The following is a 24322-nucleotide window of genomic DNA, read 5'->3' as shown; positions in this document are numbered from 1 at the left end:
CGTTAACAACAGCTTCTTCTGACTACCAACCTGCGCCTGGGAACATGAGACCATAAACCCTTCCTCAGGTCTTATTTTAACATGAAGAACTCTGTATTTAAGAGACTGAGCCAAATTTGGCCACGGTAAACTCCAGCACCTTGCTAAGGCCTACTACACAAAATCATTCCAGGTACAATTTTAGTCATTGGAAAGGAGATAAAAGAAAACAGAAAACCAAAAAAGCAGCCCAGTCCTGAATGGATCATAATTTATTATAAAGTAGGACCAACTTTGTTTTTAGTAAAGACCATTGCTTAAGAATGCCGAAGTGCGAATACTCTCTTGATGTGTGCTCCAGGGCTCATCCTATGAAAAACCTGGTAGATCCTTATCAGTGGTTATTCGGCTCCCTCAGATTACCGCAAATTATGAGTGGTAATGCTTGAAACTTTGTGCGTCATTTCGTTTACTAGAATAATTTTTCCTTTTCCCTGACACTTTATTTGTTATGTTCAGCATGAATGGTGCAGTAGTATTTCTCAATAGCACCATAATTTACTAATCCATAAACTGCAGGGATGTGTTTTATATTTCAAGAATTGTGACCGCCCTCTCATCGCCCTCCCAGAGAAACCTGAGACTGTTGCTCCCCCCCACTGCTAAGTGAAGTAAAAAGCAGGGCTTTCTCCCCCAGTTTGCAGAAAATACCTGTCTTCCCTATTAAGTGACTGATCCTGGAGTTGCTTATGCCTTTCATCCATCTGCTGTCAATTTAACTGGCTCCGCTTGCTAGTGGCTCCTTCTGATGACCTTGCAAGAATTTACAAAACCTGGTTTCTATAAAACTTAAGGGGCGATCCCCATGTTTACCCTCTTGCTCAACTAACCATGTTTTGTTACTACCAGCTAGTGCTAGAATATATCCACAGCTCCCCCCACCTCCCACTCAAGCCTGCATCTGGGAAGATCCGATGACTTGGCCAAGATTTCCAGCTGCTGAAGTTACCTCAGTAGGTCAGTTGCTGTTGCATATGTGCAGTAGCTCTGCGTGGACGACTGCGTTTCTGGAGACCTGGAGCATAAGTACAGTGCCGAGGCTCTGCAGCCTGTCAGACCAGCTCTGGCAGATCCGGGGAGAGCCATCGCAGCGTATGCGTCACACATTTGGTCAGAGTGCGTGTCCGAGGCTCAGGCTGCTTTTTAATCTCCTGATTTGTACCACCTGGGGAGACCAACACAAGCCTGACACCTCCCAGACTCAGCAGACTTATTACGCATATGTTAATGCTGGGGAGACCGTGCACACGTCTGTCTGGGAAGTCGCAATCAACCAGCACCTGAAAGGCCAACAGAGCTAGAGAAAAGATTTACAGTATTTATGTGTGTACATACATAGCAGAAGGAATTGTCTCTCGTGGCTGTCTTGAATCTTTCAGCTAAGACTGGCTGCAATGCGAGATCGTCTTTACTGCTGTGTGAGGTTCCACATGCAGTGCGCAGATGTGTATCAGACCGCATAACCCGAAAATAGGCATTTCTCTAATGACATTTAGCCTTAGTTTTCCAAATGAAGACATTGACTTGCAGCAAGACAGCCTTTTACAGGATGGAACTGTAAGTATTTATTTACCCAGGGTGTCATTTTTATCTTTCATAAGAACGCAGGTATCAGCTGCTTAATTACAGGATTATGTATGTAAACTTGCACTTCATAAAAATTCGGAAGTAAAACTTTTGCCTAACAACAGTCTTATTCTTGGCCATCGAGTTCCATCTACAGACGCCTTTCATGTTAGAGACATATCCCACATGTGAGTTATTGTTACAATTCAATAAATACTTTACAAAAATAATGCTAGCTTTTTAAAAAAATTAAGACATTTTAACTCGCCAATAGTTCCTCCCAGACAGCTTCCTTAAAGAATAGCTTCTTCTGTAGGACACTGTGCGCTCAGCGTATGCTAAATGGGGGAAAAGGGCCAGTTGCATGCTTTACCTCAGGGAACTTAGATGTGTGTATTCCACTTTTCCCGTTCTTTAAAAAAATAAACTTCTTTCTTTTCTTAAAAGAAAGAAACAAGCAGATCTAAAGACTCTTCATATTAAAAACTGGAAAGTAACTGTGAGGGTTTTTTTTTCTTTGACATGGCCGCACTCCTCCAAAGACTTACGGCATGCTTCATTTACAGGTAGCTGCCCTGAAGATCTGCTCCCCGGCATAAGAGCCAAGCCCTGACAGCTGTAACTCCGTTATCTGAGATGTCTCCAGGAGCTGGCTGTTTGTAACTCTCGCAGAACCACTGCGTCGGGACTTTTTCTGCTTCCTAGGAAAACCACAGCTACATTTCCCTGCAAGCCTACGTCAGATGGACTACAAAGACCTGAGCTAGAAGGTAACAGGAAGAGTTCCAAGACAAAAATTGCTAATAACTGTCTATATTCACTTTTGAGTATTACCCTTCCAAAAATAAATTTCTTCCTTTCTTAGATATGACTAGTCATGAAATCAATTATAGAGAAAACTGATGCTTTAGGTGCATTAATCTTGTAAACTATTCCCATATGGAAGAGTACATTCTTCGATCCTATTGTTTATAACAACTTTTAAATATGTGCCCTCCGCAGCTGGGGCCTTGGGGCCTGATGGTGATGGCAGCTGCCCCCCCCCCCCCACTTATGTTACAGTTGGGGAATAAAATGAAATGCACATTATTAAATGAATGTTATTGCAGTATAAAATCCTACCAGGACAATGTTTATGTATGTCTGTATGTAAAAGTAGGTGTGTGTGAGATAGAGATATGTGTTTATAAATTACACACACTATGAAAAATACTTATGTATTATATTACAACTATATACATTCATTAGAAAGAAACTGATCAACCCCTGTCAAGGAGACAATGCAGCAGCCGTTATCAGTTCTTTGGCATCCAGGAAACGAATGCTATTTTGTGCCTGAAAAGGAGGAAAATCTTAGTATTCCCTCGCTTCTTGAAATTGCTTGTAGTAGTCTTCGTCTGAAGGGTTTTCTGTACACTTCTGCCCGTTGTTTGGAGGCCGTGCTTCATTGTATCGGCTCCAGTCACCTTTGCATATAATCCAAGGCAGAATGTCCACTTTGTAATGGAGTTCTGCTGAGAATTCGATGCTGATCAGGTTTGGTGTACCCGCCCCTTTCCCTCTGGTAATCAGCTGCATATTATCATCATAGCAACAGTGCTGTGCTGCAAGCGTTGTGCTTTCCAAAGAGAGCATGGAGCGGATGCAGTACCGTGCAGTGGGCTTATAGATCTCCAGTTTTTCCTTTGGACCACTCGCATCTTTCCAGCGAAAGTTTTTCCTTTTAATTCGATCATAGATTTCGGCAGTGCTGTATGCAACTTCTCTGGGGTAGGAGCATGGGCAGCTGGGAAGATCATTGACCACTTTGTGCATGTATTTCTTCAAGAACTCGCTTTTGCAGCTCATCCATCTTTCACAGCTATCAGTATCTGTTTAAGGGCAGGAAATGGAAACTTAAGATACATTATGCAGCATCCCAGTTCATATGATCAGTGATAATAAATGAGGAAAGCGTAACTGTTCAGCACCAGTGCTTTGCTTAGGAAAGAAAGGCCAGTCAAAGCTTTCCTCCCCGCCTGCAATGTGTTAATGTGCTGTCTCCTCAGATAAAGAAATCGCACGTGCGACTGGCTTTAGGGCCTCAGGCAGTGCTAGTCTGAATTATACTGCAGCACCATGCCAGTAGGTATTTTTGACATTTCTTCTACCTGGCAAATTCTAATTAAGCTGCCGATATCCCCAAGCAGCACGAGAGACACCATCATGGGTTTACAAGCGACAGAACTGAAATAGGGAAATCACAGTGATTTGATGCCAGTCTCCAGTTTAAACCCCTAGTCCACGCACTCACCTTGTAAGAACAGCAGATTCAGATGCTGAAGGATTAAGTTTCTCATGATGCTAGAAATACCAAGATGGCAAGCAAGGCCTGGATTACTTTTTCTGAAGTTCGTTATTAAAGCCCTAATTCAGTCTTTCTTTTAACAAATACTTTTTTTCTGTTTGGTCTCCATCTTCCCAAAGGGGTATTTCAAGCAGCTGTAGTTTGAACATGGAGACTGACAGCTTAGCTGGCAAATGCAGCCAAAAGTGATTCAGATTCTAGAAGGGCATATGTGACATAATATCAGAGTGTCTGTACATTAGGTGGATTTAATGGCACCAGAGCCATGACTTATAGCTGGGATCAAAGAGATTTATAAACTAGTAGCACATTTAATACTGGCACTTTATTATTTTGCAAGAGTCTTGGGAGAATCCAGTTAAACGTCTTCAACCTAAAACATTATTTAAGGTGTCTGTATCATGCTACAGGCTTTCAAAAAAACCCCGCAAATCTTGCTCCACACTTACTTAACAGGATTCTGGAGTAAGGCAAAGACTGGGACCTAAAACTCTTACAGCAAACATTCTTGCAAAATATTTACTTAGCGATCTGTGTCCTGTTTTTCTATCTCCTTAAAGAGTCCTATCCTGGCTGTCATTAACTATTGTCCTCTACCACCATAGGAGGGAGGTGCTGGATTACATCATTTACCCAATTAGTCCAGCATCCAGTGTCTAAGAGTGGCCACGCTATGGTTTCATTGGAGGGTTGAAATCAGAACATTATAGAGGCTGGGCTGAGTTTTAGATAGATCAGTATCAAGTCATGCCCTATAAAATTGCTTTGGCCAGCCTCACTGCAGCGCACACAGTTATAAAAGCTATGTGTGCTCATAAAAGTCATTGTCATGTTTTTTAATGTGACAGCTGTACCTCAAATGCTTTTCCATTATCTTCCATTTGAGGTTATTTCAGCAAAATGGTAAACGGTGTTTGAATTTTTTTTGTGGAGTTTTACAGCTCTTTTCTGAACTAGGACAGAGAATCACCATTTTGTAATGAAAGAAGCACAGAAATTTGCTAAGACTTAAGGAGAGAAAGATTCTATGACAGAAGCAAGCTAAGGTGCAGATCGTAAACTTCAGCAAGATAATAAATGGTCATTAATACTGACAATTTTAATGGTTTGAAGAGTCAAAACAGGAGAATCTAAGGAAGTCTCTTATCTATCACTGAAAGATTGACTAGGCTGCTTACCAACTTCAAACAGCTTGGTAGCATTGAAGTCTTCACTTCCTGCCAGTAAGCTCACTTCTGTGGCAGCTGTCCGGAAGGTATCTTCGATCCCTAAGACAAACACGTGTTAGTGGCGGTGGTGTTTTCCTATTAAAACACAATGCAATCAACTGCCTCCCTGTCATCCCTTCCTTCCCCAGTTCTGCAAGGTGCTTTTGTTTGGCAGGGAAGCAATCTGAAGTTGCTGCTGGAGGTAGTGTTCACTTAAAAGCATGATGACCAAGGAATCTGTCGTGTTAAGAAGCTAAAGCATTAGCTTAGCCCAAAGGTCAAAAGTGTTCAAGTTTTAGAGCTTAGATTATATTTAAGCAGCAAACTCAACCCAGTACAGGGTTCCAGTAGCGAGGGAACCAATTTTGTTCCTCCTCTTCCTGATCCAAAGCTTGCCAGCATCTCCCAGTAATTCAGGTAGGAGCTTTGCACACACTTCACCAACAGCCACCTGGTCGGCTTTATGTCACCAGTGTCTTCTCCAGAGCATGTATCACAAGTGACCGACAAGATAAAAACGAGTGTCCTAAGGGAAGCTCTAAAGCCCTGGGTAAAACGTGATGTCTAAAGCAGACAGCCTTTGTGTCACTTTCTGAAACAGAGCGACATGCCTGAGGACAGGTGAATAAGTTCATATCCGTATGTAGGCAACCATTTTTCAGGAAGTATGAGAAAGAATCATCGAGTAGTTTGGGTTGAAAGGGACCTTTAAAGGTTATCTAGTCCCACACCCCCTGCAATGACACAGATAAGATGATGCTATTACAAGAAGACTGGCGCTTGTTGCCCTCTCCCAGTGCTAGGGAGTTGAAAGGTGCGAGTAGGCGAGAGATAAACAACCTCGCCAATCTGTCCCATCCCCCAAATAAAATATCAGGATCTTTAAATATCAGGATCTTCCAACAACCTCCAGTTAAGTGTTTGCTATCAGTAGAGAGAAAATGTGTTAATTGCCAGAACATGTATCTTGCCAGATCTTGCCAAAGTAAACATCCTTTCATTGCTGCTTTAGTTTGGCCTACCTACCAGCCTGATGTTTCCCTAAGGTTTCTGTGCCATGTAGCCTTAGAACAAATGTCTCTTCAAAGAAGCATTTGAACAGGTTTGAGGTTTTTTCCCCCTCCATTAAATTAAAGACCTCCAAAGAGAGCAGAAAGCTCTTTAATATGTGATAACTATATGGTTAGTAATGAAGTCTGTTCACCATTCATCTTCTTGCCAATGAACTTTCTCCTGATCTCCTGAACTGGGGCATAATAGTGGCTTGCAAAGCTTCAAAACAGCCTCAGGCTGCTTTTCAATAAAATTATCATAGGGTTTTGCCTTAACTCCAGCAGTAGATGCAGAATAATAGATAGCCAAAAACCCATTACAAAGCAGTAATTCACTGCTGGAATTATAAACAGCAGAAGCTGAGCTTTGCCCTTGTAATTTTCAAAATGTCAGCACAGCCTCAAAGAGTGAATATATTTTGCTTGCTGATCGTTGGGGGTCTGTTATATGACATAATATATTCTTTCAAGTTTGCCACCGTTTGATGCTAGCTGGTAATAAATACTGGAGGATATAACTGGGGGCTACACGCTTTCTTCTGGCATTAACCCCTTATTATTGAGGTTTTAGGATGCATGAGAGCATCCAGAAACACTTTTCTCCTGAACTGCCTAGCAGCCATTACCTTGCAGTGGATGCACACATCTGTCTGCGAGTGAGAAACTTCTCCCCTGCTCTGTCACTGAGGCTCCTAAGTCTTCTCTCCAGCACCGCTGACATTTCACTTCCCACCAAAAAAACATGACTTCCAGTTTAAGAATTTCTGCCTTTCTGAGTCATTAAGTAAACTCAGTGAAATGCAAGCCACCACGGCATGTGTTTTTACTTCTCTCTGAAGTAATGAAATTGCACATATCCCATGCATTGTGGCAACTACTGCACCAGTGCATTACAAAATTGCCTGAAGCCAAAAACACAGCAGCATTGAAAGAACATCATGGGAAAGTTTTCCATAGCAGCTTTACATTGTTATGATGTAAAAGCCCTGCTTTCACCAAAGTGAAAACTGCGTGATGGTAAGGACACCTCCGTTACTGGCATTTCAACGTCAACGCCTGCAGACAGGTAGGAGCTATGGTGAGGGTCCTTGGCCATATCTTCTGAACACATTCAAGCCAAAACTTTACATTCCTTCATCCCATTGTGCGCAGCTGTTGCAGGACCAAACTTGCTGTTTGATAATTCTCCAATTATCAAGCAACATGTAATGAAACAGAGATGACATTCCACCTTAACTCTCTAGGACAGGAATTTTTGTAGCTTAATGCCCAATGAACCCAAAATCTCTGGAGTGAAAGGCAAAACATGTATTTAAAGTATTTTTTTTCCATATCAATACACATGGGGTCTTAAAGCAACTCTGTATACATTAGGCACAAAACTTAAAAGCCGTGTAACTGGGGAGGAGCTATTTTGTTCACAACACAGGCATGCCCACCCGTCCACTGCACAGCAAAATACGAGCTCGCTGAGGTAATGGTCAGGACAGCTGTTTTGAAATTCTAAAATTAATACAAATTTGTTTCAAGAGAGTAGATTACACCCTTTGGAATACAAAATGTACTGTGCACAAAAATGACTGCCGTAACCTAAAAAAAGCCTGTATTTGCCTTTTAAGTCCCAGGGGATAGCAGACTGCATCTAGCAGCGTGTTATTACTAGCAAGGAACCTGCCATTTCATAAATGGCCTTGAGAACCAGCGCTGTCTCTTCCCACCGAAACTCCTTCCTCGCCAGGGAACAAAGGGGCCCTGGGCTTTGTGCGCAGGAGGGGTCTCCTCCCAGCCCTGACCCCCTCTCCCCGCTCCCCTCCGACAGCACTTCACGTGAACACCATCACACCTGGGCAGTTGGGCCTGTCGCAGGTCCGTGACTCGGTGGCAGTGCAGGCGTACCCGCAGGACCTCGTCCGCTTCTGATTGCCGCTCCCGCAGGTGACGCTACAAAGGGACCACGGGCTCCAGTCTCCCTCACCATCAATATAATCTGTGTAAGAACAAAGATGAGGAAGGAAATGAAGAAACAAAACTCCTACTACCCAGAACTACTGTGTAGTGTTTTTTATTAAGAAGGCAAAACAAGAATGGAATCCAGATGTCTCTACCTGAAGCTCGGGCTAAACGCCAGGCGTAAGCCTGCTGTTTAAATGGTTTTCACACTTGATGCTCCTCAGGGAAATGCACGCAAGATTATTTGAAAAAATATTTCCTTTCTCTTTTGACCTTTTGGCAGCTGAGAATCCTCAGCTGCAAAGCTGGGTCATGAACTAACAGTACACATCTATTCACATAATTTCCCTGTGTATAGGAATATGTTTTCTGACCACAGACTAATCAGGCACAGGATAAATGAAGTTAGCTTTTTCTTCTTTTCAAAACACATGGCAATAGCTCAACAATACTCACTTAATTAATCTTTAGGACGCAAATGGTGGACTATGGGAGGCTGAGGGTCATGCGTGAAAATTGCAATTTTGTTTTTCGGTCCTTTGAACAGGAAACAGATATTACAGGAATACTGTCATGAATATGGGGAACCACATAAGCATCTTGCACCCAGAACAATATGCAATTTGTAGTGTTTCATGTGAATTATTAAATAACATCAAATCTGACTGTTTATTAGCAGGAACCTTCTGAAAACGAAACACAACTTTATTCTCTTCTGGTAGCCAGCCAAGTGCAAACGATACTAAGTCTGCACCACCGTGGCTTGCTGCCACTGTGAGTATCTAAACCCCCTGGAATCAGTCTCCTTTGTTTGCTGAGTTAACTGTTGCATGTCCCACCTTGCGAAGGCCACCAAATGGAGTCCATGAACCACTCCCGGTTCTCTCGCCTTCCCACTGGCCTCCCCAGCTGACTGCTGTCTCTCGCTAGGGAGCATCTGGCTTCATGGATTTCTCTGCAATCTACAGGAGATGTTTAAGTGACCCTGCGATGATAACTTGCAGCCTTTGCTCATTTGGGTTAAACCAGCACTGGTAGCAAAGGCAAATCGGGCTCAGCGACTCTGAGCCAGCCGTGCTCTATAGCTATAGGCTGAACACATATGTACAAGCGAGACACAGGGCCAGGTCCCTGCCTGCACTGGCCTCTGTGCTACACGCGATTCCCACTCCCCCCCCACTGCCATGCTGTCTGTGGGCTTCCTGAGCTGGTTAGTAGAACACGTAACTTGATTTGTACCATATGTAATGACTGACGACAACTCTGTGGGGTGCTATTAAACATTTATTGCCAGGAGTATGGGAAGGTTATATATCTCGCTCATAGCAAGCTGCCTAGATGTGAGTTCCTCATGGCAGGGACCTCGTGTGCTTTTCCTCCTTTTCTTACGCTGCTGCCGATTGGGAAGCCACCACACTTGCATCAGGTGTCCATGGTGTGATGTGAGTAGGAACATGGCTACTGTCTGTGGGCAAAGACCCGCCATTCTGGGGCTTGCCAACAGGCGGGCACTACAGCAGCAGAGGTGTCTTAGGACAATGTGATCTGCCCTCTCTCCCTGGCCCTGCTCTCCTTCCCAGCTCTCTTCCAACTCTGAATTTTGTTCTCCACTTGGCTGGTGAGGAAGAGGGAGGGTGAGCAGGTGCGATGCTTGTCAAAGAGCCCAGCCTGGGAGGCCCAGGAAGGGCAGGCAGAGCCGCGCGGTGCTTTTTGGCAGGGGCGGGATGCGGGAGATGATAGAACCATGAAACGTGTGAACAGGGCAATGGCTGGAACTAGTATAAAAGCCCCATATAGGCAGGAGGATCTGCTGCTCCATCCTCCTGGCCAAGGCCAATGGCACATGGCCTTTTAGGTTAGTCAGAAGGCCAGAAGTCTCTTCCAGTTAGTAGGGTGCTCTGGTGAACGGCAGAGAGCTCTGGGATAATTTTTAGGCCTACCTACCTAGTGTTTATACTGCACTATGAAACAGACCGTACCTACTCTTAAATATACCACATCAGATTTTCAGCTGCAGCTCAACCTGTTCTTCCTATTTTTATATTTGTAATTCTTACTATTTTTTTTTTCCTACCACAATTATTTGTGAAAGCAATTTTATTTTACCTAAATGAACAACTACCTAATACATGAATTCTTGGCAATAGAGCGTGCCCGCAAATAAACGCAGGTGCAAAAAGAAGGGATAGACTTTAATCTTCTGGCCACAAAATTTAATACATATGTATGTGTTCAACTACACCATTCCATAAAAAGTCTCTCTCGATTGTTAAGGCTCTACGACTTAAAGTTAACCAAAACAGGGGAAAAATAAGACGGAATCAGGGCATGACAGCCACTCCGCAGAATCTAGGGAACGCAACAGAAGCGCCAGGGTAAAAGTACTGTGGCTTTGAAACCCTGCTCTAACTAAAAATCTTCTGTATATACACACAACTTAAATCTGAGAGGCTCTGAGCTACCTGTGAGCACATATTAGCTCACCTCCCTCGAGTCCTCCCCGCATGAATGGTTACAGCCCGTTGGGGCAGTGAATAACTGTGGCTCCTCTCTGTTTCTAGTTTCTGCAACTGTTTCATACAACAAGCTGAAAACAATTGTTTTTTTCGCCGTGACACATCTGGAAGAGAATTACACACGCAAATACACAATGTTCCTGCTGCATATGCCACTCCCCGCACATGCACCAACATAATTCATCTTATTTGTGTATCCACCAAATACTACCACGTTTTAGATCTTGCTTATTTATCCAATAATTATACTTTAGTTCCCAAACCACCGCACGATTCTAAATTTGTACTTATCCTTACTCTAAAAATAAATATGAAACCTTGTTTCCTTTGCTTTTAAAAAAAGTACACTTAGGACTAAAAAAAGGTCCTCTTATGGGATAACTGGTATGATTTTCAAGATTATAGAGTTACTAGTGGAATGCAGCTACCACAGTACAGCTTGTGCATCTGCACAGATTTGTATTTAAAAGCTGATGAACAAAAGCCACATGTTGAAAAATTCTATTTTGCTTGGCCTACTTTCAGCGATGCCTCACCATTCTCATTTCCCCCAAACTCGTTTTTACAATCCCAAGATGCCCATAAGAGGCCTGGAACGCAAACTTACCATACTCTGGCTGCTCCTTGGACTCAAATGTCCGGTGACTGGGTGCATGACTATCCCACCCACCGAGAGGGTTTAGGAAGTTGCTGTCCTCAGTAGTGCTGTCGTACTTGTAGTCCTGGTCACCGCTGCTCATGCGAGTCAAGGTGGAGGACCTCTGCCACCAGTTTCTCCAGTCAGGTGATGGGACTGGCCAGCTAGGCTTGCTGCTCTCTTTCTGCAGATCCTTGTCTGTCTCGGTGTCGGGGCCATCCACCACTTCAATGGTAACCTACGGGATTCAAAAGAGAGCACGCTGTGTGTCAGGATTTCCTCCTAGTCGGGGGAAACTTTCCATACAGCGAAGACAAGCGACTGGTGTTGCCTTGCAAAGGGGCTGTGTAATACCGTAGGGTTCGCATGTTGTAAACCACATGTGGATTACTGAGCCCAGAGATATGCGGCGGCTGAGTGATTCTTTCTGCTACCTCTGCTGAATCAGACCTTGGAACAAAGGCTATGAAAAATCCCCCACAAAATAATAACCCATACTGTGCCTAAAACCTTTGCAGCAGAATTTTCTGCCTTATGGGGAAAAGATGTTTAAACTCGAACATACACGACCAGGATAAAAGAAAACCTAGTCTGTTATGCTAATTATGCTGAGGCTGAATTCAAGGCAAGCATGAAGCACACCAGCCTGCCGAGCCTGTTCCAAGGACTTGGAATGACTCAAGTCTAAGGCCACGAGTGCGAAGGTGGAAGACGCAGTGCCCCGGGTCTCAGCCGGGTCCGCATCTGCCTTGCCCTCTAGCGGCAGCTCAGCCCGTCCCCTTGCACGGCCTCCCCGCACCACCCGCGTTTCCATCACACCGCCCTGTGAAACCGTGCTCCGCGGTGATGAGGGCCAGCAGCTCTTCCAACCATCGCCAAATCACTCGCTGCTAAGCCCTCTGAAGTAGGTCCTCCTTCTGTGCTGGAGAGTATAATGATATATGGCCCGTTAACGGTTTCTACGGAAGCCCAGAGCCAAGATTCAAAGCTTGCGACCCAATTCTCTCACAGACATCATGAATGTAAATGTAATTCTGCACAGGGACAACCTTTTCTGCGCTGAAAAATGTGTAATTGTCAAACTCTTGGATAAATACTGTGCGTGCATATAGGGGAATATTTAGGTAGAAATAGGAACTAGCCATCAGAAACTTGGGCTCTATGAATCATGCAAGCATAGCGTGGCCACAGGTAAATCATAAAATGTTCCGATGCTTCATGCTAATGTGGTTCATTGTATTGGGTGACAAGCATGATACAGAAGTGACTATCAGATAGACCTGTACTGTTTAATGGGTACGGAGGTATTCTTCTTTTATAGATATACAAAGCAGTCTTCCAAGACAGTACTCCATGAAAATTGGGTTGTGCAAAAGCAGAGAAAACAGAATAATGTACTATTATGCTGAAAGTCATTTACATGGCTCTATGGCTTTGCACTTCGGAGAAGAAGCTTGGTTTTATACAACTGTTGTTAGTAAAATCACAAGATACACACAAGAAAAAGAAAGAAAAGAGTATCTGTGTTTCTTCAGCTACCCGTAATCCACCAAGGAGTGTGACACAGGATGCAAACCAGAACGGCTGCCGTAGCTTCGTAGCTGCAGACACAGCTGCACAGCCAAGACAATGCCCGCACATCCTTCTGTGGAGAAAGGAGATTTTGCATCTATTGCATGCTTCGCATTTAACCATCGACCAAGCCATTGAAATGAAACAACTCTGAGGCTACTAAGAAGCTCCACTGGGAGAAAGAGCAAGAGTGAGGGAAAGTGCAGTTGTCAGCCTAATAGCATCTTTACACAAGAGATATTTTACTCCCAGACTAAATATGGAATTGGAATGATTACTTCATTAAACCTCAGTTTCTACAGACCAAGAATTAAAATGGATTTCACAAGTTTGAAAACATCGGGGTTTAGTTCAGGGATTCAAAATTGCTGCAGCTATCCAAGCAAAACAGAGTTTTCACAATAAGTGAAAGGAAATAGTGAGCGGCCAGTCGCAGGGCTTTAGTACTGCCCACGTGAAAAATAGTATGACTCTAGTACTTTAGTAGCAAGTATGTTTAAGACCACATTGACTTTGTAAGAAATGACTCAGCAAAGAGTGTGTGGGTGTGTGTGTGCGGGTGTGTGTGTGTAAAAATCTCTCATTAAAAAAAGTCAGGGTGCGCTTGATAATGATTCCATTTGCCTTGGTAATCTGTAGTTATATGATAGTGAGTCAGCACGAACAGACATTATTTCAGCCAGGTACAGCGTGAAGAACCACAGGGATTTGATTTAAAATTCTTATTCAGGCTGCCAAGTCAGTTTAAGCAAAAGGGGTCTTGTAGGGACAGAGAAACTTCTGTTTCTGGGGAAGAGAGGCACGTGTAAGGTACAAACTTCCAGGCTCATGAGAGCCAGCAGTCCCCAGCTGCCACTAACTTACTTTCAAGACATGTCTGTGCAGTCAGATCTCCTGCCTCAGTCTGTGTTTACTACCGAGGAAGCTTATTACAAAGGCCTTTAAAACAAGTTTTCCAACACACGAGAACTTACCCTGCGACAAAAACGTCTCACATCTGGCTTAGACCTAGCTAACGTGGAGCAAACTGGGAAGCCACAACCCGAGGGGGTGACCCAGTGCCCAGGGCAGGCACGCCTGTCAGAAATCCCACAGTGCTTCTTCCAGTGGTTCCTGGGCAGGGGGAAGGAGTTCTTCCACTTTGTCTCTCGCCTCGCCAGCATGACCGTAACTCACTTTGCCTTCTCACCCATGAACCAGGTGGGTTCAGGCCTGAGAACTTATTCCAATTAATAATCTCTTTGTTTTAAAGAGAAGAGAGGTGTGGGGAGACGAGGTGGCAAGAGAGCTCCACCCCAGCGTAAGCAGGATTTTTTAAATAGCCTATTGAAAAAATGAATACGACAAAAGCAAAATCCAGCATGGTAGTCTGACACACACCTATATTCCTCTCTCTTCTATTTTAAGCTTTGATTACCAAGTTGTTTGTTTAACATGTGGCATAAAAAGCCATAGAGTGAAAGAAATTCTATAAAGAATCCTGGGATTGTCTGAACTGCCACTTCAGTCGAGTCTGTTCTGTTTGTTTTCAGAGATTCACCTATGCTCTGCCCAGCCCCATTTAACTCTAATGCATCTTCCAGAGGCCGGGAGGAAATCAGTGAGTGATCCTAGTAATCCCTCCATCGTATCACCCAAAAGTTAGGGCAGAGGTGTGAGAAAAGGCTGCTGCTTCGGGCGAGCAATTGCTCCCCTAGCCCAGTCTAAAATTTTGAAAAATCAGCGTTCACTGAATTCCTGCCAGGACTTAGAGATAGCATTAACATTACCTTATGACTATACATATACATATACATGTGTCTTGTTTGATCGGTTTCTATACTGGGGATTGTTTATGAAAAGGAAAAAAGAAATGAGATGTAGAATTACAGTCATTAAAAACGGGCATTAAAAGCAGCTCTGGAAAAGCTTTCATGCTGTGTAACTACTCCAACAAAACATCTTCTCTGAAAAATTAAATAGACCTAGCTTAGTATTTCTATCTTGGAGACTGTTTAAAGACTTCGTTTTCTCTGATTTCTTCTTCCAGTGATTATCAAAACTGTAAAGATTATTTATCTTTTTCTCAAGCTTCCCAAAAGGTCTGTGGTAACATGGTTCTTGTATAAATCCACAACCATCTCCAGAAGTATTCAAACCTAAAATGAAGCTGTGTGAGCTGTAAATAAGGATGTTCCTTTAAAAATTGTTAAAACCAATTGGCATAGGTAGATTAAAACAACAGAGTCGCAGTCAATTTCTAATGAAAGAAATGTATCAAGCCCAGATGTCTTGAGACACCAACATCCAATTTTCTCCTGGCCAAAAATATACAGAAGATAAATATTTTCCCCGCCTGTTGGAGCGCACAAAAAGTTCTGTGTACTTCGTCCTGTTTACTGAGACAATGTTTCTGAATTCACTTTAATGGTGTAAACATTGCCCTGAGCAACTGGAAGATTATGTTTCAGGAAAAACTACATTTGCAATATTGTTCAAGCAGTGGATTCTATGACATTTCTATCCTCTGTTTCCTTCATGCAACTGACGCAAATGTTCAATGCAGAACTTGCCACTCTGCAAAGGTGGGTATGTGCAAGTCAGCAATCAGGTAACTAATAGCAGAACAGAAATGAGTTCATTATAAGATATTGAAATGTTAAATTTGTGTTCGCACGACATAACAACTTCAGTTAAAATGATATCAGTAGTGAAACTAATTTACTTCTGGTTATGTCATGGCAGCTCACTTGGAACAGCTTTCTGGACTTTTGGAAAGGCAAGTGAAGGACCCTCAAAATTTGCTGGGAGCAAAGAAGACGTGACTCGAAACCTGAAATTTGTATTTATATGTTGCCAGTCCTAGCTGCACTCTCCGATGGGCCCGACTGAACACCAGAACTAAAAATCTGGTCCGAAACCCAGCTCTGAATTTTGCACTCTGCAGCGAGCTCGTTACACCACGACATTAAGAAGTCTGCGCAGAGGTAAGAACAGCCCTGGTATTGAAAGTGATTTAACCATGGCCCTCTGGCACCCTGCTCTGCCTAGACCAGTCTCTCCAGCTTGCTAAGAGGACTAGCTAGTTCCTGGCATGGCTACCCCGTGTCTGCGGTGCGGCAGGTAGCTCAGCGCAGCAGGAATACTGACTGGGGAGATGGTCTTGGGAGCCCGGAGTTCTCCATAGTACAGACACAGCCCAAGGACCAAGACAGTGAAAATATGCTCTCTGCTTTTCTGAGTGTTAATTTAATGACAGGGAGGACTATTGCTTTGCTACTGCCTTAAACTATTAAGCCTTAAAAGCCTTACAAAAAATGAGCACTACTGGAGCCCTCTGATTCTTACCGTGCTAGACTAGGGATGAGATGGAATGGGCAGAGCTCAGTATTACAGATACCGCTGAGTCTTCTGTGACAATAACAAGAGGGTGTCACTTTCTAATGCAGTGAAACCAGCAGCTTCAAATCACAAACGTAAATGCTGCCAAATAAATACATCTGTGTTAAAAGTGACATGATATAGGACAGAGGTGAGGGAAATGGCCATGGATGAACCCAGAGAGGAGTTGGTTTGAAGTTTGCAGTTCTTTTTTCAAAGCAGATCATACAGCCTTTTTCCACTGTAGTTCTGTATGTTCCTGGAGCGGGTGGTTCTGTGTAGATGGTTTTTTAAGAGAAGGTATAAACTGAAGAGGTATCAAAGAGCATAAATAAAGCTAACACAGCAGCACTGGAGTGGCATGACTGGTGAATATGGCCCACAGGCCTAATGCAAAATGATAAAGACAACACATCACCAGGCAGGCAGCATTAACTTCTGGCTTAAAATCACTCCTATCAATTATTACCAACCCCTTGATTCCCAGTGAGGATACTAATCAAAACAGATTTAATCATATACCATTTCACTTCAGTTTTCCAGGGCACATCAACATGATTTTTAGGACAGGAATCCTACCTAACTCTGCACAGTTTCTTGGAACCCATCTCCTCATCCAAAACGTTCAACAAATCCATCACAACTGGAACACACCCAGCTGTGTCTCAGGTATACTGGTTGTGAAATATGATCAAGATTCAAATTCTCTGAAGAGCATCAATATCGATAAAATGCCCTTTCCTGACAAACAGTAAGATGTTTTCCCTTTTCTGCTCATTTGTCATGGTGTCCAGCACTGCTGGGAAAGCAGTAAAGCAGTGGGACAACAGAAAGTAGCGCGCTACCTGTTACAGTACACAAACCTGGGAAACCAGGGGTAAAAAGAACAGGAGCGAGACAATGCAAGCTAGAGCATCTGGCCGGTATCTTTTCAACCTGCTTTTTCAAGCTGAGTTTTATGTCTGTTTATTAGGTTTTTAAAATTTCCAGGTATAATTACTCTTAGAAATGTTCGTTTTGTTCTATGTAGAGTTGTACTAGTAGGAGGGAAAAGCAGCTGTGGGTTTTTGAGAGGTAAACATGGCCATTGTGCTAGATTAACACACACAGGCTTTTTTCTCCTTTCCCACCTCACTGTCTCCTAGGAGGACTTTTAAAATTAACGGCCCCAGGATTGTAACTTACAGAGCCCGAAGCCATTTTGCAAAAAGAAAAACGAGTATCAATTCTGCTTTCACTTGCCAAACAGCCGACAAGACATTTGCAAGTCAACAAGTGTCGTTATTTCCATTCAGGTGAGTACAGTATTGTTTAATGAATAAGAACTCGCTATAATCCTGTTTTTCCCAAAAGAGTAGGTCACCTTTTACAACCTTTAGGCAAAGAAATACACTTGAATTGCCTCTGTAATGGATTAATGTGAGTTTTATCTCCATGAGGCCTGACCTGCTGCAGGGCTGTCAACCAGGAACTTAAAGAAGCTTTGTATATCCCTATTTATTTATGCACCTAAGTAAGCACCCAAGTAATGCAGAACTTAGAGAGCCTGTTTGTGAAAGAGATGATCCCTGTGCACAAGAGCTGTGGGATTAATGTTGCCCAGTGTTTTTTACAGGACTAGGCCTCCCAGTTCTCCGAGTCCAGCAAAACTGCTGACACAGTTGGCTGACACATTTCCAAGATCAGGTGGTGGAAAAAGAGGTCGTAGCAGAAGCAATTACTATAAAGACAAGCTAGGGAAATGTTTCCATCTCATTTATCTATTCCCTGGGTCTAACCATTAAGTGCTGTTCCCAATCAGAGAAGGTTTTTGTTTCCTCCGGCCCTCCTCGGCGGTTTACGTACTGTTCAAACAATGATGTTACACTATGCCACAGTCTGGGGCCCCTATAGCTTCCCTACCTTCCCTTCCCAAGACTTTCTGGATGGCTTTTCCTAGCGTGAGGGATGTGTACAGTCACCACATGATGAACATGTTTACTACCTTGGCCCGTCAAAAATTGGACCCGCACTTGATCCAAGTCTTTTAGGCTTCTTGAGGTTGCGAGCCATCTATGACGTAACCTGGAGACAGCTTGTTCTCGCCTGATCATGTTGGTCTCTCACCAACAGCTCTATCTTTACATATGTACTTCTTAGACATATCAAAAGGATGGTAATTTTATGGGCTGGGGGACTATAAGAAGCCAGGAATTAATTTAACCAGAAAACCAGTTGTATTAGTGTATTGTTTTTATACGCACATCTTAGGCAGAACAACATTTCAATTTATTGTTTTGGTTAAAAAAGACTGCTTATTAATGCCAATTTTGCTTTAAGGCTCTGAATTTAAAACAAATAACTCATTTTTTCCTCTTCCTAATCCTTGAAGTTTCAAGATGCAAGTGGCTTGTAAGAGGCCATTCCAAACCCAAGAACAGTTTGAGGAATAAAATAAAACAAAGTTTCTTGCAGACAGCTTTTTTTTGACTCCAAGCAGCTGCTGCAGAAATTAAATTTAAGTCCCGGTTCCATACAGAAGACCACATTTTGAGCTGAAACTTAAAGACTTGGTCTCTTATAACCTTTGGGTATGGTTGCATTTTATAAAAGCACACCAAAAAAGAATCTGTTCACAAACAAATTTTGCAACAGAGAATTAAAAACAGAATTTAAAATACCCACTTAATATCAATGAAGGGAATATGTTCTAAAATGGCAACAGCAAAGATGGCTTTAGTATCATAAATAGGTCTATATTGATACCCACACGTAGGCAATCAACACTATCCAAAGAGAAATTCAGGAAAAAATGGAAATCTCTGCATTCACTTAAGAAAAAATTATATTATATAAAATGTATATTATATTATATTATATTATATTATATTATATTATATTATATGCATCCTCTCTTGGTGCTATTGGTAGAAAGACAGGGTGTTCTGACTGCATGTCATGGAAGCCAGGCTGAAAGTTCTCTTCGTTCAGTAAAATAATTTGTGCAGCTCATAAAAAAAAAAAATAAAATCACACATTAACAGAAATTTGTACCTGAATGTTGGGATTCTGCCCATTGATATCTGCTTTTGACAGGTCAGGGAAGTTTGGGAGGTCCAGGAGGAAAGATCTGGGTCCATCTCTCTGCAAGGACGTATGCCCGTTTTCCTGCCTGAATCGCTGCTTAGGGAACGGCCGGTGGGCAGCCTGGAGATCAGGGTATTCTCTTCTGTCCTCGGGGTTCAGAGTGAAGCCGTCTTCAGGAGAACGGTCATCCGCAGTGAGTGTGTTCTGGGGGGAAAAAGCAACGCGCTATAACAACAACTGCGAGAGCGTGCAGTCCTGCCAGTGCCCCCGTCTCCAGCTCCCTGCCGGCGATGGCTGCAGAGCGCGTACGGCCTGACAGCACGCAGACCCACGGCTCCTTTCCGAAACACACAGCATCTATGACTGGTATTTTCTGGGGTGCTTCTGAGTTTTGCATCTGACTCACACTGAAACACACTTAGTTTTTTCTCGTGTCAGATGGTTGCAGCTTTGCACCGCTGCAACTGAGTCAGGCTCGGGTGCTTAGCTCTTTCGGGTTCCTCTAACACCCCAGCCTTGTGGTGAGAACCTACACGTTGACACGCGCAGCTAACTTAAAGCAAATCTGGAAACGTGAGGCTCTGAAGCAACCCCAGGGAAACCAAATTATATCACATTAAATGTGTCCCTAAAATGGTGAAAGGTATCTTTAGTATAAATCGGTTTAGCGTGCTCTGTTCCGAAGTGGAGCCAAAACACTGACTGCTAAGTGCATGTTGAAATTTATGGTATTAAAAGATTCTGCCGCTGAACTGGCAACCTCTCCCCCGCTCTCCTCAGTCTGCAACAACTTCCATCCCGTTGTCTGTGTTCCTCACCCAATTGCTCTGGTCTTGAACATCTGAACCTTCCTTCCTCTGGGATCTCATTTTCATGTTTGCCTAATGGTGGGATTGAATTTCACCAAGTTGTGGGTCAGCGGTTAATGCTTTTGTTATTGTTGAGCGTACTTTCGGGTTTTGTAGTGCATTACGGCAGGCTGCCTTCGAACCAGTAGCGCTGCTGCCACTGCCTTTGACCCCACCAAGGAGATACATTTAGTATCAAAACACCCACTCCCTGGGTTGGGACTGGCCTGGGGACTCGGGGACAAAAACCAGCAGAGAAGCCAAACCTTCTTATGGCTACAAAAAAAATGCATGGGGTAGATTCAGCACAGGTTTTGCTTTTGACTCAGCTGAAAAATTTTAGGCTTGAGGTCTTAGTATGACTGCCTGGGGAGCTTTTATTTTCAGTTCATAAAGAGACAGCAAGCATGGAGAGGGTAAATGTTAAAGACCTATCTTTTAAAACAAGCACAATTAAAGTGGAATGGCCACATGTGGTTCTGGCTCTACTGAAGTGTATTTTTGCCAGCATTTCTGGTTAAACGCAAACTCCGTCCAGCTCCCCTGGCTCAAATTAAGCTAGCATACCTTTTGTTCAGCTCTCAGATAGATAACCGTTCCAATGCCTTTTCTTTTATTTCGTGTTTATTTCCTGAGAAGGTTCTAAACTGAACTTTGAAGAGATTTTACAATATAATCTGTGCACATTACAGGAAAATATTCGTTGAGTTAAATAAACCAAGATTTATGAGTTAATCTGGGGCTAAGTGAAATCATCTCAAGCAAAAACTAAGGTGGTTCTCCTCTCCCCTTCCCCTGCACTGCATTCGTAAAGAGCAAAATCAGATTCAGCAGAATTAATGTTGTCTTGGTATGTTCATGATCAGAATGGTTACGCTTTGAAAGCGCCACAGGGGTACTCTTATACAGCTATCTACAGCACAGATGCAAAAAAGTTCATTCTGAATTAGTGTAGGCGTGCAGTGCTGAAAATGCATGTGCTCCCGACAGTCTGCATTGCTTGACGGCTAAAACAAGACAGCTTCTCTCTCTTGAGGAGCAGGCAGGGCTTTCAGATGCCTTTGGTGGGCCACTCTTACCCAATGTAAGGCAGAAAGCGAATCACACAGCAGCAAGCTCTAGGAAACAAAACTGAGGGCCACGCAACTCACGTAAAGTTCCTTACCCATGTGCTAATGCTTTAACGTAACGCTTACTAAATTCAACTGCAAACTTCTTGGTGCGTGAGGATTAAATGGCTCCTCGGTTCTGTCTGACTAACAACCAGGTGTAGTTGTGCTGTTATTAAACTGCTTCAGACAGGAACCCAAAAAAACAGTGGTATTTAACTACTTTTTTCTGGAGTATCACGCCTATAATCTTGCCTTTATTAAAAATAAAGCGAGATTTTATTAAAAAATAATAAAGTTCTCACATATAATTCCATACTTTCCCTATCTGCTCGCCACTTCAGGAGCGTCTTGGTTCTCCACATTAACATACCGTACAGATAGAGCTGGCCGAGGACTTTAGGGACCTACATTTAATTCTCTGATAAGACTCGCTGTGTGATGTTGGCAGGTCATGGTCTGTCTGTGCCACGGTGGGGATAACGGCACTTCCCTTCCTCACTGTGATGTTTGCGGGGAGCTCAGCAACTACAATAATAAGGGCTATATAAAAAGTTTTTAATAGTGTCAAGCAGATGGAATATCACATGGAGTTAGTTAGAAAATTGTCATGGTGAAGTAATGACATCAGGCTGATCGGGCCCACTACCAAGCTGCTTGGGGCAGGGACTGTCATTAATTAGAGCCCGAATGAGTTGGGGTTGTTTAACGTTAAAAAGAAGAAGGGAGGGGGATGTGATAACTGCCCTGCACCAAAGGCTGCTGCAGCATGAAGGGGGATGGACCACTGGACGCTGAGGGTGGACACGATCAGAAGAGCCCTGTTCGACGTGCGGTACAAGCTGGAGAGCAGACTCGGGGCGGGGGGGACCGTGGAGTTTGTCTTTAAGAGCAGGGTTGACTAACGCCTGGCAGGAGTGTCACAGGTTACCCAGCGTGTCCCCTGCCTCCCAGCAGTGTTATCTCTTGCAGTCCCTCACGCTAGGACAAGCCCACCCTGTGCCTCCTCGAGGCGTCTGTGTCACACTGCAACATGAGCAAACAAACGCTCAATATGCGTAAGCATTTCAGTTCTCTGCTCACGAGCAAAAGACCATTTGTTTCCAGTTACTAAAATGAACACAACGCCTTTTTTTTTAGGTAGATAATTCTTCGTGCAGTGTCTAAACTGATCTGCAGTATTATTAGAAATGTATATTTCTAGTAAAAAGATAACAGAGGCTGCCATCAGGAAAAAGTGAGCTTGATCTGCGTGTGAAGAGAAGAACATGGGCTCACTCCGTTCTATGGCATTAACTCAGGCAAAGGATCTTCCAAGGCCAATCTAGCAAGAAAAAGTGTGTCCTTTCGGCAATGCCAGCATCCTTCCCGCGGAAAACAGGGTTTCTGTTCCAAAGCTAATAGATGAAATTTAATTTTTTTTTTTTTGAAGGGGGAGATATTCTTCTGTTCTTATTTCTATGTTATTTCACATGTTTATACTTCACATTATTTATTTTCAGGTGTACACAATCTGTATTCCCGATTGCTTTTGGGAAAGCAGTGTCGCTTGCCTTCCTTTAAAAGCTATGTCACTTCATTCTGAACCACTGACTCAATTTCTTTGAAGTTATGACATTTCTAACTCAGGCGCATTGGTTTCTTACTCAAGTGATGCACCTTCTCTAAATATTTTAAGATAAATCGCTTTTTCCCCTTCATTTAACAGGATTATTCACAACTTTCAAACTTTCCATTAAGATGATTTTTAAGGTGTTACTCATGCTTCCTGTCAGCCACAGTTGTGCTGACCCACAGCATCAGATATTTATAAAAGTTCTTAATACAAAACCAGTTTAGGATTTCTGAGCGTCGTAAGCGTGGACAGTATATCAGGGCAGGAACACGCTATTCATAGCAATGAAATAAACCCGAGAGAGAGAGAGCGAACCCGCCCCAGTGTCTGTATTCCAGAGGGACACACCTTGTCACTCCCGTCACTGAGAAAGGGAGGGCAATAGTTCGGTTCCCATCGATGATTTTGTGTCCATCTAGAAACCAGGGAAGAAGAGCAATTCACAGGGCTTTTGGGAGGATAACGTTAAATGTTGGTGATCCAGGTGGGGCTTGGACTGTGGCAGGCTTTAAGACACCAAGAGACAACCTTGCATGCAGGAAAAATTCCCTACCTGATGCTGCAGTTTAACTTCTCAACGATCAAATGGGTGTTGTAACCCCCTCCATTGCCTGCCTGTTCTCTTTCCCCCTCCGTCACGTTACACACCAGCCGCAGGGAAGTGTGTCATTTCTCTTACCCACAGAGAAGTTAAACAGAAATGGGAACCTGTAAAAATACCAAAATAGGGAAAAAGGGAATTCCTCTGCATTTTTAGCAGGTAAGGAACCCATCTCCCTCCTCTCTTCCTTATTTTAATCCCATTTCCAGTTCTGGAAAAAGAACCAAGACAGCGAATAAGTGAGGAATGACTGAAGCTACAGAAAATATTCTGGAGCAGCTGCTCTGTTTCTGTCCTTCATACTTCTTACCTTCCTTCATTCCCTCCCCACTTGCCAAACTAAGGGCACATTTGCAAGTACGGCTAATTACGGAGTTTGAAAGAATTTGGGAAAATTGATGTAACTTATATCCCTAGCAGCTCCCAGACAGCAAGGGAATCTATTACTAAATCTCGGCTGCAGCTACACTGCTTTTTTATTTCGTGTATGCTCCTTTGAAATCTCTTGTAAAATGATCTTGACAAGAGGTCTTGAATTGAAAACCGACAGTCTGCCAATGCACTTTCATGATGCACCTGTACAGCATCTTCAACCACCAGGAACAAGGAGCGTTTATTTATTAGGAAACTTCACAGACGCTATAAAAGATTATATTGCTATCAGAGACAAAATGAGGCCTGGGGCCTTCACAGAAAACCATTACAGCCATTAGGACTGGTTTCATTTCCCACCTGCCTAAACAGATTGTTTTCATTTTGAAGGCTGTCGTGTGTTTCCAGGTTAGTGCTAAATGATCACTTTAAAATTAAGCGGTCTGGGGAGGCTGAGGAACACA

At 43.2% G+C, this 24322-nt stretch overlaps 1 protein-coding gene across 1 annotated transcript in view; it reads right to left on the bottom strand.

The window, feature by feature from the left end:
* Positions 1–365: 365 nt before the first annotated feature.
* Positions 366–24322, bottom strand: part of ISM1 (isthmin 1) — a 41970-nt gene continuing 18013 nt past the window's right edge. The window contains exons 3-7 of the mRNA XM_054197295.1: positions 19281–19517; positions 11286–11553; positions 8056–8199; positions 5131–5220; positions 366–3476 (exon numbers count right to left, since the gene is read on the bottom strand). Of these exons, the coding sequence (XP_054053270.1) occupies positions 2959–3476; positions 5131–5220; positions 8056–8199; positions 11286–11553; positions 19281–19517 (1257 nt within the window). The 3' untranslated portion in view covers positions 366–2958. The remainder of the gene's footprint in view (positions 3477–5130; positions 5221–8055; positions 8200–11285; positions 11554–19280; positions 19518–24322) is intronic.

Source organism: Rissa tridactyla, chromosome 3, assembly GCF_028500815.1.
Source record: "Rissa tridactyla isolate bRisTri1 chromosome 3, bRisTri1.patW.cur.20221130, whole genome shotgun sequence".
Taxonomy (NCBI): Eukaryota; Metazoa; Chordata; class Aves; order Charadriiformes; family Laridae; genus Rissa; species Rissa tridactyla.
The sequence above is the reverse complement of the archived record's forward strand: the minus strand, read 5'-3'. Positions and strand labels throughout refer to the sequence as shown.